Source organism: Oryzias latipes, chromosome 15 (genome assembly GCF_053564925.1).
Source record: "Oryzias latipes strain Hd-rR chromosome 15, Olatipes_Hd-rR_3.1".
Lineage (NCBI taxonomy): Eukaryota > Metazoa > Chordata > Actinopteri > Beloniformes > Adrianichthyidae > Oryzias > Oryzias latipes.
In genome coordinates, this window is record NC_136251.1 from 11,414,596 (window position 1) to 11,429,303 (window position 14,708).

The 14,708-nt window shown below is 41.1% G+C and overlaps 2 protein-coding genes across 10 annotated transcripts in view; both read right to left on the reverse strand.

Moving 5' to 3' along the window:
- The window catches only part of rasgrp3 (RAS guanyl releasing protein 3 (calcium and DAG-regulated)), a 45,906-nt gene extending 41,727 nt beyond the window's left edge, over positions 1 to 4,179 (reverse strand). For 4 of the 7 annotated variants that reach the window (XM_023963129.2, XM_078931710.1, XM_023963132.2 and 1 more), the window contains exon 1: positions 1,889 to 2,117. The gene's annotated coding sequence lies outside the window, so the exon portion shown is untranslated. Of the gene's footprint in view, positions 1 to 1,888; positions 2,118 to 3,891 lie in introns of those variants that run through there. The other 3 variants (XM_023963133.2, XM_078931711.1, XM_078931709.1) reach the window with 2 other exon arrangements.
- Positions 4,180 to 5,432: 1,253 nt separating this feature from the next.
- Positions 5,433 to 14,708, reverse strand: part of ltbp1 (latent transforming growth factor beta binding protein 1) — a 131,707-nt gene continuing 122,431 nt past the window's right edge. For all 3 annotated transcript variants that reach the window (XM_011472800.4, XM_011472798.4, XM_011472799.4), the window contains 4 exons: positions 13,993 to 14,169; positions 12,271 to 12,432; positions 7,468 to 7,617; positions 5,433 to 7,385 (listed from right to left, as the gene is read on the reverse strand). In XM_011472800.4, coding sequence (XP_011471102.1) covers positions 7,213 to 7,385; positions 7,468 to 7,617; positions 12,271 to 12,432; positions 13,993 to 14,169 — 662 coding nt within the window. In that variant the 3' untranslated portion in view covers positions 5,433 to 7,212. The remainder of the gene's footprint in view (positions 7,386 to 7,467; positions 7,618 to 12,270; positions 12,433 to 13,992; positions 14,170 to 14,708) is intronic.

Below are 14,708 nucleotides of genomic sequence, written 5' to 3' on the forward strand. Positions count from 1 at the left end.
CACCGAGTCGATGTCAGATTATTATGAGGCTATTCTGAGCAATTACGCAGGTGACAACTCATGAAGAAATTATTCTGATCAGACGATGCATGTGTCAGCTGCTCGTCATGAATGCATGCAACGGCCTCAAACGGCTGGGAACCGCAGTGAGGCGTCATCGGCTTTCATTTGGTCCCACTCAGACTGGAAGAACTTGATCCTTGCAAAATGTTCTTGTTATTAAAGACCTGTTCATCTGATAAACAAGCTCAGTGGCCTGCCTAGTGACCTAGGGGTAAACTGTTTGCCCTGAGACTGGGAGACCATGGGTTCAAATGTCATGAAGGGTAAATGAGAAAAACTTTAAAAATGTTACTGGTAATGCTTCCATGCAAAATACGCAGCATCATGGTTATGGACTGAGGGGTTAAAACAAATGCTCCCCGAGAAGGTGTGACTGCAGCTCAGTGGTTTCCAACTGATGGGACACACTTTTATATTCATACTATATATATATATATATATATATATATATATATATATATATATATATATATATATATACATAGAGAGAGAGAGAGAGAGAGAGAGAGAGAGAGAGAGAGAGAGAAATAGAGAAATAGAGAGAGGGAGGTCGGTCGGTCGGTCGGTCGGTCGGTCGGTCGGTCGGTCGGTCGATCGATCGATAGATATTAGTTGGGGGGACAGATCAAGGAATTGACCCACTTTTTCTTCAAAACAGATTACAACAATTAACAAATAATGTTCAACCCAGAATTGCTGAACTGCCGATTAATAGTTTTCAAGCGGGATCTCATATTAAATCTTAACTGTCTAAACTGTAGGCTGTAAAACCTGCTCACTCTAGGCACTTTTTTCAGACAAACATGAATATTTCCCCACCTTTCTCTTCATTAAACTCACAGTTCAAACCTTCATAGAAAAATTAGTCCAGTATTATAGAAAAAAAACAAAGATCTGATCGTGATCAAAGATTTTTGTAACTCTGGAAAGCTGAGCACATAATGAACCGGAGACACAGCACAGAGAAGATTGACTGAGAAGGTCTACAGCAGGACGCAGAACAAAAAGATTGTAATATTCTTACAAACCAATAACTTTGCATGAAAAACCAGTGGTCCACCTCGTAACAGGAAATTAATGTCTATAAATTGTTTTTTCAGTCTTTCTGTTTTGTTTATTCTGTCAATGATGCTAACTTGTTTAAATATAGTTTTCACAGGACAACACACTAAATGCAGGTCTGTGGTACACACAAAACTGTTCACATCAGCCAAATCATCCAGACTTTTGAGGTCAAATTTAAGAATAACTTCGTTTTGGCTTCATACAAATAAATCTGAGAACCAATTTAGACCTAAATCACTTTAATATTCTTTTAAAAACAAAGTAATAATAATAAAAACATAATTAAAAAGTATCTTCTTTTTGTAAATTTTTAGCTGAAATTATGAAGAGAGAGGCATCAAAACACAACTGGCTCTTGTTTCAGTTTTGACTTTTACAACAGCTTCCATGAAAATTACCTAATCTAAAACCAAACGTGTTTGCAGTGCTGTACACCTGTCAGCTAATGATGCTGCCACTTACCTGCTACTGAACTAATCTGCAGATATTTCTTGATCTAACTCTTAACCACTTGCTGATAACGAGAACAACGAGGAGAACAGATTTCATGTTTAGGAACATTTTTAGTCAAATTGATCAAACGTGTCATGTGAAAAAATCAAGTTATTCCTAATCTTTTAAATGCATGATCCCTGCTTTGGTCCATGTAAAACTTTGTTGTAACATAATCTTCATGCTTTGGTCTTTTTTTTTGTTTAGTTAACTAATTAAAGTAATAGTCTTTAAAAGCTTAATTAGGTTAACCAGTGATGCACCTTACCTCAGTCAATACTTTCAGTCACCAGGATCTTTCCGCACGAGTCCTCCACACTTTGAAGATGACCAATGAAACAATTCAAAGCGTCGTTAAAAATTCCCGATCAACTGGGCACCACAGACTGTTAGAGTTCCCACAGCGCCCGAGCCATCAAAGATGGAGGAGAAAGATCGGCTGGGCTGTTCTCCAAGTGGCCTCTCTCTGAAATCTTTTGTCTTTCTCATCGACATACAGTAAAGCAGTGCATTCAACCAGCTCAGAGCCCCCATGTGTGAGCTTGTTTGTCTAAATGACCACTAGACTTCCTTCAATTCTTTCCCAACTTAGTTTTCCTGCCTATGTTGGTCGTACTGGACTAAAAATAGGGGTTGCACAAGGTAGCGTGGAAAAAAACCCAAAACAGGAAACGTTATCACAATGTGTTTGTGCACATGTTCATGTCTGTTTCTGCCTGTCTTCCTGCACGAAAGCAACAAACAGTCACGATAGCTGCTCAAAAAGCATCACAGCGCTGCTTGCATTCAGGTGTTTGAACGTTTTAGGTTTTCTGGGAGTGATGATGGCTGGGGGTGGAGCAAAGGCACGAATGTGTATCTGTGTGTGTGTGTGGTCCTCATTGTTTGCGGTGTACCCGTGTGAGAGGGTCAGCCCACCCCCTATTCCTTTCTAATGACGTTGATTAGCACGTTTTGTCTCTGGATTTCTAAAAATGTCCACCTAAACAAAAGCTCTGACAACACATCCTGTTGCCTGGCTGGACAAAAACAATTCAACTCCCAACTTTATTGTCTCGCACTGGTTAGCAAACACTGTGCACAGTCCCTGTGAGGTTGGGGGGGGGGGTGCCTGCATTTTGGGTCTTCACAAAGAACAAGGTCAAACAATGAAAAGAAATTTAAACTTAAAATTGTATGTTTTTCTATTCCTTACATATCTGAAATTAGAAGACATATTTGTAAAAGTTGGGACGCTTTTTAAATTTGAACAACGTTTAATCTGAGATGTGTAACAGCACCTTTTCTGTTTTTTAATAGGTTGAACGATTTCTGGGCATTGCAGTTTTGAATATCTGCAGTTTTGTTCTCTTTTTGTCTGTTGATGGTAATCTCAGACATGAATGTTTGTTCTACATGACGGATGTGGACTTCAGAAGCTCAGTTCCTTGGAGATACGCTGTAGTGAAGCTGCCGTCTGTAGTTCTGCTGAAACCTACAAGGCCTTGGCTAAAACAGATGTTGTCTGGAGTGAAGGAAAGAGTTTTCTTTAAAACATCACGCTGTCTAAACCTTATGCACTTATGTGCCACATTTATGTTAAATGATTAACAATGTCTGCCACAAAAAAAATCTCACTACCTTCAGCCAATCAATATTCATACACTCATGGAGTCAGAGCTGCCATGCAAGTAACAAAGCACTTTGCTAACTTTGAACTGAACATTGAGAGCATGCAGGAATCATCCTTCTTGCATTTAGACTCTTCTGATTCCAGAACACTGTTCCAGCTTGAAACAGTCCATAGGATTTTTCGTCCACTGGACACAACAGTGCATTCCATATTATTATGTAAGTAGTATTTAAGTGTCAAAAAGATACACCTTTTTGTTTTTCAATTAAACTCATAAGTGATATTGTGTCTCTGTGCTCTTTGGATCATTGACATCAATCTCAGACACCTGTGATAATTATTTTTGCCAGGTGATTTCAATGACAGGAAAAGGTTTTGCATTATTAAGCAGACCAAGATACAACAACCTTGGATATTTCACCAAAATTTAAGAGATTTGGCGGCTGATTCAGAGCACACACAGGTTTGTGCAGATAAAGGCAGAATGAGGAATGGTTCTGCCTCACAGTAACTCATACTTGATTATAATACTTTTTTTTAAAAGTCTTCTTCCTGCCATGTTTTCTATTTATGTGTGAACACAACTACTGTCCCAGAACATGAATATTTTTGAAAAAGACATGCATAAGGCTGCGCGGTGAAGTAGATGGCACTCTTACCTCAGTGAAACAGTCCTGGTTCCAATCCCGGCTGGGTTCTTTGGACTGTGTGGAGTTTGTATGTTCTCCCCGTCCATGTAAAAGGTTTTTTCAAGGCAATCCGGTTTCCTCCCACAGTCCAAAAACATGCTTTGTAGGTTATTTTCTCTTAATTGTCCCTATGTGTGGATGTGAGTGTGTAACCCTGCAACAGACTGGTGACCTGGTAAGGGTGTTCCCTGCCTTTATCCAACAGTAACTGGGTTGGCTCCAGCAGTCCCGTGACCCGAAAAGGAATTCAGCGGGTTCTGAAAATGGATGGATGGATGAGTGTAACAAGTTTACCATGTATGTGCAGGTAGTGTAAATATAAAACGTCTACTACTTTAGACTACCGGTAATTGCAACATTCTAAGTTTACAACAAATAAACAGTATATAAAAAGTAAACTTCAAGTACTGTATACTACCTCACTTTTAGCATAGGCTAAGTATGCTTGTAGTACACTTAAATAGACTACTTTTTGCTTAGGAAGTGTGCCAAAAAATAGAAAAATTAAGCACATGCAAACCAATGAGCAGGTCAAATGAAATAATTATAAGCAAAACAGATAAATATCTAAAGTCAAAGTTGTTCAAAAGTAAACATTTTAAATTATTTTAAAAAAAATGCCAAACGTCCCCAAATGTGGAAAAGTGAAATTTCCCGATGCAGAAACAACGATGTACAAAAACAAGCAGCTTACAAGAACACACAAAAGACACAACAGTAAATTTTTAAAATACTTAAGCACAGAAAGAAAACAGTTAAAAGTTTGTTACACTATTTTGTCTTTTTTTTAAGTTATAACAACCACATCAATATTTTTGAAAGACAAGTTTAGGTGTGCTATCCTAGGCACTTTAATGTTCGGAGTTGGGTCATCTAGACCCACTAGACAGTGCTCTGAACCTTTTTTCTTCAATGATTTGTGATCTTCACTGGTGTCCATGGATTACATGAAATCTTTCCACCTTTATCCACCTTTGTCATGGTAGGGAGAACACCTCAATGCAAGGGGGTGGGGTCATCTAAGATAGCACAAGGGTATACATGACATCACAATGCGAACCTTATGCTGAACTGGGATTTTAAAGGTAAATTTTCATTTGCTTTTTTAATCTTATACATAAAAACAATTACTCAAACTCCTTCACATACATTTTATTTTTCCCAATTATTTATAATTCTTTATGTATCTTACAGGAAGCTTTTGTTTACTGTTATTAATGTTGAAAATTCTTAAGAAGAAGCTGTCTAAATATAAATACCTAAGAAAAATGTAAAAGTAGCGAGGTTAGTTTTTAATTCTCTGCTTATAGTATTTTTTACTTTTACTACCTGGTCAGTGATGTCTGTAACATTTTTTCATAATTTAGGAACCAGCAATGGCAGCCCAGAAGGACTAAGTATTTTATGAGGTCCATTGTTCCGAATACTAGTGTGTAGTCATAGAAGTCATTAGTAGTTTTTTAAATTGACACAAGGATGTACAACAGACATTAAAAATCACAATCTGTGGATTATTTTTAAGGGCTTTAATGTTCATTTTGGTATGAATTCATAGAAAAAGCTATTCATTCATGTACAAATTACAATGGAGCCGTTTTCTCCATTCTTCATCTTTAATGTGCACAGGGTTCTTCTCTCTCATCGATGTCTGAAGTGGCTTTGCGAAGCGGGCCAGGTTTCCCAGAAAGACGCACAGAGGAGGGATTTTTCTTCGTGGCAGCAGAAGGTTAGCGATGGAGGAGCGGAAGAGCAGACAGCTGGCCTCCTTACACATTTAAATATCCACAATAATCCCCCAGCACAAGTCCGTACGATGGGTTTGTCAAGGAGCTAAATGAGAAAAACCGCCTGTTATAACACAGAAAAAAAGCCACCAAACAAACGTACAGTTAAACCGGCTTCAATTTTCCACCCAGATGATGCAAAGTCTTCATCTCGAGTGGTTTACCATTAATTATTGATACAGTGCAGAATATGAAGTACAGGTGTGTGGTATTTTTATTCTCGTTGGGGATCGGGACGGTGGGGTTTCTGTGAGGAGACTGACGGGCGGATTCGAACCTCTGAAAGGTTTGGCACTAATGTTCTGATAAAAATGAAACTCCTAATATTACCCATTTATACAGCAGAATCTTCACACAAAAAGCAGGCGTTTTATTGTGAAAGGAGAAGCTTGGATTATATCTGGACCTTTTCCGCTTTTCTGTGTCTGTTTTATTTGGCTTTCATCTCTGTGAGAGCTGAAGCTTTGTCCGAGTGAGTTTGTGGATGCAGAAAGTTTTTCCTGTTTCCTCTGCCCACTGATATTTAGGACCAGCACACTCAAGGGACCCTGAATGGCATTGAATACGTATTGTTTTTTTCCTTTTTTAGTAACAGAAAAAAACAAAGCACTTCTTTTCTGTATTCTTTTTGTTTCAGAAAAAGCCACTAAATATTCTCCCATGACTGAACTGGTGTTTAACTCCTTCATGTTTAAGATCCTAGTTTTGCGTCTGTCCTATAAAGAAGAATTTGAAAGAGGGACCCAACTAATTCCTGGAAAGCTCTTGCTTTTACTTGTTGACAAGAGTTGGATTTTTTTTTTACATTGTAGAGCATTTAAAATCAAAGAACATGCCATGAAAACTTAGAAGGCAACAATGAAAAAAAATTAATTTAAAAGATAAATCTGCATCTGAAACTGACACCATCCCTCAGTCTGATAAGGGAGTTATTAGATTTGCAGCAGTTCTGATTGGAATGATCTGCATTCACTTCATTTCTAAATAATTTATTTTCTTTTGTTCATTAGCAGCAGGTAGGGAAATAAATGATCACACATATACGGTGGATATTTGTCAAACGGCTGTCCAGGTTTATATCCATATAGAGATATGAACCTGAATTCTCTGAAGGTGGGGGGGGGGGGGGGGGGGGATTTAAGAGTGGCTAGTCGTCACAGGAAATCCTCACATACAGTAAGGATGATTTAAAAAGTTATGTGGAGTTTTGTGTTCAGATTTGTGTGTGTGTGGAAGCACAAAGCTGTGGGCCAAATCTGAGAGAAACGCTTCCTGCAGATGGGAGAGGCTGAGTCAGAAATCTGGCCCCGCCCTTTAAGAACAGATGCTGATGTTTCATGAAGGCTTCAGGAAACTGCTGGCGTGTGGTGAAAAGTGCTCTGAAGGCGCGGTCGTTCCTGCAGGGACGTGCTGCGGGGGGCGGAGCTGAGCTCGGGTGAGGGCTCAGTGTGGGGGAAGAACATCCTCACAGGTACAGCCCTACAAGTGTTCGTGGTTGTGATGTCCATCACTGCGTGTGTGTGGATGTCTGCCGCGAGTTTGCCTCCACGCAGTAGTTGGGTTTGTCAGAGGCTCTGAAGCCCGGCAGACACACACACTGATAGGAGCCGACTGTGTTGATGCACTTTGCGTTTCTGCACAGCGACATCCGCCTGTTCAGTTCTGAGCACTCGTTCACATCTGTGTGCAGAGGAGGAGAGGTGGCATGAAACAAAGCGGCTCAAAGCTTTCTCCCTTCACTTGTGTGCGATCGCTCCCTCACCGACGCAGGCCATGCGGGACAGGTCCAGGGTATATCCGTCAAAGCAGTCGCAGGTGTAACCCTCCTGGACTCGGACACAACGGCCGTTCTCGCAGCCGTTCAGAATCCCGCACTCCTCCGCCAACAGGCCCTCGAAAGCTTTGTACGGCTCTGCAACACAAACCAGAGTTGATGTTAAGGCAAGAAAATGCTGGAAGAGAACTCCAGAGGGAGCAGATGAAAATGCTCTTTAAAGTTCCACCATAATTTATTTTTTGATCTCTTGTAAAAGCGTTCCCAGGGGTCTTTTATTTTCTACAGAGCGGCCTTTTTGCATCTGCTCCTGATTCACCACGATTTGAATTAAGAATACTTTTGAGCTTATCCTCTTTCATCAAAAAAATTCCATAAGAACATGTCCAAAACACCCAAAAACTATATTCATCACAGTGGGTCTTTAAAAGAAAGAATCTCAAACAGCTGTTATCTGAAGGTTATACCTAAGGTTTTTATTTAATGAGAGCATGAGAGATAGTTTTGAATGTTAAACAATCAAAAATATAGCATCTACATTTTTAAAATTTCCCTTTTTTCCAAACATCTTGCAGAAAAGAAAAAAAACAAAACTTTCTTTGCGTTGAAGATCAGTAATTATTGTTCTGCTTTTTGTTATGCCATGTGTACCCCCACACTCATGTGTGCTTCATCTAAAGTTCTGTGTCATGTTAGCTCTAATGTGGGCAGCATTTTGCGATCTCCCCTGCATTGCAACTACCTACCATTAGGGAGGAGTCGGCAGCCTGAGGCTCCTGAGCCACATGCAGCTTCTACCCCTCCTTACTGGCTCTCTGGTTGAAGAAAACTAAATGTTTTCCTTGACAATGCTCATTTCCAAATCTAAGCATGTATTTGTTTATACTTTATATACCTGTCAAATTAAACCTTAAACCAATGAAGTCATATCAAGGTTAACATTAGTAGGTAGGAAGACAGCCCACCAAAGCATACGTCTACGCTATTGAAGTGCATTTGCGTACATAGGGAGTCCTATGGAGGCTGGATGGCTCAGTTGGTGTTAGAACTGGCACATGGAAAACCAGGGTTTGTTTCTCAGAGGGAGCGATGAGCTTCATACAGTGTGGCAGGGCTGCATAAAAGCTTGGAGTGAGATTTAAGAAAAAAAAGGAAGTCACTCTTTACGGCAGCAAGTCATAAGACAAGGCAAGTTTGGTTTTGTGAAAGTGTAAAGGCCCGTACACACCGGGACGAATATTCGCCAGGGGTTGTTCGCCAGCGTTTTTCGCCACGTTTTTTGTGTTCACACCCAGGCGATTTTCGCTGACGATGAGCCGAGTGAACATGCAATTTCATTCCCTGACATTAGATGGCGCTTAATGTAAATAGAAATACTCCTGTACACAAGGTGGCGCTGCGCAACTTTACGCTTCTTAAACTCGCTTTTCACTCAGAAGAAGAGAGTAAGTATTTACACGCTTGTCAGAATAATACAAAGAAAACATGAATATTTCAAGCACCAGTAGCTCCAACTGGTGCTTGGTTCGGGGATATTTTAGAATGTCCGTCATTATTGCTTCGCGGCTGTGTAGACGCTACTTGGCGTCTATCTTCTTCGCTGGTATGTGTGCTCAGAAAGGCAGTTTTGTGTTTGAGCGCCCCCAAGTTGTGTTTTACTGTAACTTCAGAAGCTCCAGACACGTGTGCAAAAGCGCAATTCGTCCCGGTGTGAACGGGCCTTAAGGCCCGTACACACCGGGACGAATATTCGCCAGGCGTTATTCGCCAGCGTTTTTCGCCACGTTTTTTGTGTTCACACCCAGGCGATTTTCGCTGACGATGAGTGGAGTGAACATGCAATTTCATTCCCTGACATTAGATGGCGCTTAATGTAAAACAGAAATACTCCTGTACACAAGGTGGCGCTGCGCAACTTTATGCTTCTTAAAGTCGCTTTTCACTCAGAAGAAGAGAGCAAGTATTTACACGCTTGTCAGAATCAAACAAAGAAAACATGAATATTTCAAGCACCAGTAGCTCCAACTGGTGCTTGGTTCGGGGATATTTTAGAATGTCCGTCATTATTGCTTCGCGGCAGTGTAGACGCTACTTGGCGTCTATCTTCTTCGCTGGTATGTGTGCTCAGCAAGGCAGTTTTGTGTTTGAGCGCCCCCAAGTTGTGTTTTACTGTAACTTCAGAAGCTCCAGACACGTGAGCAAAAGCGCCGTTCTCATTGGTCGAGTAGATTTCGACGCGACGCGTCGAAAAAAAAAAACGAACCCGAGGCGTTTTTTTTTTTTGACGCTTTAACGCCTGGCGTTTTTTCGCGTCGGTGTGCACACTCTCATTGGTGCCCTATGTTTAGTCACGAGGCGTTAAACGTCGGCGAAAATCGCCGGCGAAATTCGTCCCGGTGTGAACGGGCCTTAAGGCCCGTACACACCGGGACGAATATTCGCCAGGCGTTATTCGCCAGCGTTTTTCGCCACGTTTTTTGTGTTCACACCCAGGCGATTTTCGCTGACGATGAGTGGAGTGAACATGCAATTTCATTCCCTGACATTAGATGGCGCTTAATGTAAAACAGAAATACTCCTGTACACAAGGTGGCGCTGCGCAACTTTATGCTTCTTAAAGTCGCTTTTCACTCAGAAGAAGAGAGCAAGTATTTACACGCTTGTCAGAATCAAACAAAGAAAACATGAATATTTCAAGCACCAGTAGCTCCAACTGGTGCTTGGTTCGGGGATATTTTAGAATGTCCGTCATTATTGCTTCGCGGCAGTGTAGACGCTACTTGGCGTCTATCTTCTTCGCTGGTATGTGTGCTCAGCAAGGCAGTTTTGTGTTTGAGCGCCCCCAAGTTGTGTTTTACTGTAACTTCAGAAGCTCCAGACACGTGAGCAAAAGCGCCGTTCTCATTGGTCGAGTAGATTTCGACGCGACGCGTCGAAAAAAAAAAACGAACCCGAGGCGTTTTTTTTTTTTGACGCTTTAACGCCTGGCGTTTTTTCGCGTCGGTGTGCACACTCTCATTGGGGCCCTTTGTTTAGTCACGAGGCGTTAAACGTCGGCGAAAATCGCCGGCGAAATTCGTCCCGGTGTGAACAGGCCTTTAGATTGTGAAATAAAGCACCACAAAGTAAAAAGAAAAGAAAAAGAAGAATTAAAAAGTAATAAGAAAAAAAGATTTCTTTTAAGGGCAACAAACACAAAAGATTTTCATCTCAACATGAGAAACAAACCAACTAAACTTCATACTAAGACATGACAAAACCATTTCTACGGCAACCACTCTCGTCAGTCAGGAGTGAGCTTGTAGGAAGGCCACACTCTTTCCACTGAAAATGGGCTTCGGGATAATCTGTTAAACTTTTGACACAAGATGAGGTTCTTTCATTGAGGCATCTGATTAGTCAGTTTGTAGCTCGAATAACTTGCACTGCAGAACAACTAAGAAAAGAGTCTGAAATAAATGTAGTGGTCATAATTATTTAACTTTGTCATAAAAAAAACACCCCAAATCACGATAAGGCATAAGACTGATCATGTGACAGTGTTTTGTCGTCCCACCCCATCTCTCTGCAGCAATGGAATATTCCAATCGACAGCAGGTTGACTTGCAAGCAATGACTGTACATGGATAGTGGACTGAGTGACCCCTCCCTCCTTGCATTCCAAACAGGAAGTGCCCGCTGGTTCCAAGAATCCAAAATCCCACAGACTTCTATAGAGAAATCAACAGCTATTAGTAAGCCTTTTATTGTCAGAATAATCATTCTTGCTCTGCTACATCTTCTTAACATGTTCTTGCTAATCCAGATTTTTTTCATGATATTTTTACTGTAGCACAAGCTATAAACTGACCAATCGATGCCTCAATAAAAGTAGGTGGCCTTGAGTCTAAAACTCTCAGGTCCTCAATTTTCAGAGATAAAACTGATCAGCTTGTTTAACACATTGTTTTGCATACCAGCTGAATATGGCTTCCTTTTTTTCTTCAATGTACAGTAAATTCAAAATCTTAACATTCACTTGAATTATTTTAAGGCAGTTTAGGCTTTCTTACACACTTCCTGATGCAGCATCTAAAGCGAACAGGTTTACCTCTAACCAACATTGAAGCATCTTTGAAATCCACAGTAACGTGCAGCAAAAGGTCTTTTTAAAATGCTTAGGAGCAACAGAACCATGAGCTCAGATAACAGATTTCTTTGACTTGCTTTCCTCCATCATCATCCAATTAGTTCTTTGAGCCACTAGATGGCAGCAGAGGGCCATTAAACAAAGCCGCCAGAGAAACTTCACAGCACAAGCAGCAATCCTAAGGTTGGGTTGTATCCGGCAGGAACTGCCTGAACTGCAGAAGGAGTTGGCTCATAATGGCAGGGGTTGTGTAAAGATTAACCTTTGTGCTTTAATCCTGTAAGACATTTTTAACGCTGGCTGTGACCAAAAACCGTCTATGAAGCCCACAGATGAAGATGACGGATACTAAGCTTGGAAGACAGCTGGCCCTTAAGTCCGGTTTACAGTTTCCTAAGAAGGATGCGTCGCTTCAGACACACAGGAGGCCATCGTCGGAAGTCTTGTAAAAATCTGTCTTTTGGAGGTCACGCCTCAGGAGTCCGGATTTTATCATCTCAAGATGGCGCAGACCGTTACCCTTTGATGTTTCCTGAACTCCACTGTCAGTCTTTCCTCCCAGCTCTGACTGGCAGCAGCTTCAGAAGACTTCTCCTCTCCATTATCTATTCTTTGTGATAAAATATGTTCATGCTGGATGCAGCAAAGGCATGTTTGCTCACCTTCTTCTCTTTCGTAGAAGCGGGGGGCCGGCTGATGCTCCGGCGACGGGGAATAGTCGGGGCTCACTTCATATTCGTGAATCGGACCAGCCACCAGGGCGTCCTGACCGTACGGCCGTCGCCCCCCACCCAAAGGTACGTTACACATCCATGCATAGTCCTCTGGAAATGTTCAATGTAAAGGAAAAAGAGAAAAAAACAGCAAATTATAAGATCAGCAAAATAAATCAATAACCATAAACAGACCTGGATGTAAATGTGGAAACGTTTTACATTAAAATTATAAAACTTCCAGGAAAGCAAACACATACAGAATCAGCTTTTGGAAGGGACTTTTTTCAGGTTTGACACATTCATTGTGGCAAAACAGCCCAAAAAAGGGCTTTAAATTTTGCCCCAAAGCCTTTTAGAGCCATTTAAAGCGGGCGTACTGTCATGGTTTCAGTTTGTTGTGTCTTGTTTTTCGCTTTAGTTCTTGTCCTGTCTTGTTTGGTTCTGTTTCCTGTTTTATTTTGAAAGGTTTCCTGTCTTGTCATGTTTCTTGAGTTTTACTTCCTTTGGTCCCCATCTGCCCTAATCGTGTTCACCTGTGTCTTGTCTGCCCTGTCCGTATATAAGTCTTGTCTCTGCCTTCCTCCTGTGTTGGTCCATTATTCCTGTCTGGTGTTCATGTCATGCTCCATGTCTCTCGCCACGCCACGCCACGCCACAGTGAGTTTTTGTTTTTGTTCTGACATCCTGCTCTGCAGCGCTTTTTGTTTGTTTTTTGTGAATTAAACCCACTAGCCCTGATCCTCATGCCTCCGCCTCTGCATCTGGGTCCAACCGGCTCTCGAGCTACCCCCGCACATGACACGTACTCTGCACCACAACTCAGAGGCAAATTTCAGAAGGAAATCCTGCCGCTCTGCAGAAACTATGTCCTAGAAACTGTCACAGAATTTTTGTATTTTTTTTTTGGCCTAAAAACAGTATAAACATAATTAAAAGAGCACTGGGAACTTGTGTAAATAGATCAAGATATGATTAGAAAGGGACTTAAAGCAGAATAGACAAAAATCTAGGCTGTTAATGTTCTCACACACTAGACAATGCGGCAAAAGACAACAGCTGCTTTGAATTTAGAGGTGGGTTGCATAAACAGGTGAGCTTGTGGTTTCTAATATTTTCAATCAAAATGATTAGTTTTAGAATACATTTTAAACTGAATTTGTAAAAGATACCTGTACACATAAATGGTTGAAACCAGTTTAATTCAGAAGGGAACTCCTCTACTGCAGGTGAAGCTGCCGAATTCTGTGCATGTGATTCATCTGCCTGTGGGAGGGGCTGACTCACCAGCTGCAGCATTAGTTATTGTTGAGAGAAGTGAAAACAATAAAACAATACCCACTTTACATACATTGATCTGTGTGCGCCTTTATATTTCTCTTTGAAAATAACATTTAACACACATCATAGGAAATGTTTCTCCATTGAACCTTTAGACGGTACTGAGCCAATTTCAACCCTGAGTCACGCTGCTGTTAGCAGCCATGCTTTGTTGTCTAGAGACTACAAATGTAGCTGCACTACCATTGGAGTAATGACTGTGTAGGATGGCTGCTGCTTCCTTCACTTTACTTGATAAATTCTTTTTCTTATTCCCAGTTTTGTAACTCATCTTGTCTGGGTTTCATAGTGGGGTTCAATGTCCTCAGGAAAGCCCATATGTGTGTGTACCTGTGTTTCTGGGAGGACACAGGGCACAGTCCATGCCCCAAGCTTCTCCATGCAGGCAGCAGCACTCTGTGTAGGTGATCTTCCTGTTGTTACCCAGCGGCCGTGTGCACATCTTGGTGTCCGTCACAGTCTGCCAGCAGATGCCTTGAAAGTCCGTCTGCTCCGACTCGTGTTGATCTGCAAGCATGCATGGGTGAAATGTCAAAGCAGTGTCATGCCATCATGTAGAGGATTTGGTTAAAGAATTCTGACAAAGCTCAGTTTGTACAAGATGACAAAAATGAAGCGATCTTTGAACATTTAGAGAAACTTTCTTAGGGACATTTGAGTTAAGAGAAATCAGCCATCATTGGCTGCACGTGAAGGAATGTACTATCCTTAACAATACCCCACTGTATCAATCTGTACAGCTATCTTACCTAGTTTATTTTTATGACAGGAATGAACGTTTAATAAAATCTATTTGTGAGGAAAAAACTGCATTCTGATTTAAAACTACAAACCTGACAACCTACAAGATGGAAACCACCCCAAACCTTTAGCTTAAACTGATACTTAAAGGAGCACTAAAGGTTAATATTTAAACAAAAAGTAAGTTCACACATGTCTAGAGCAACAAAATCCAGTAAAATGTGACTGCTGAATGCAATTTTAGAAATTATTTTTGCTGCATATAATGTAGGGGGCTCTGAAAAGTACAGCCATTGTGGTCAGTT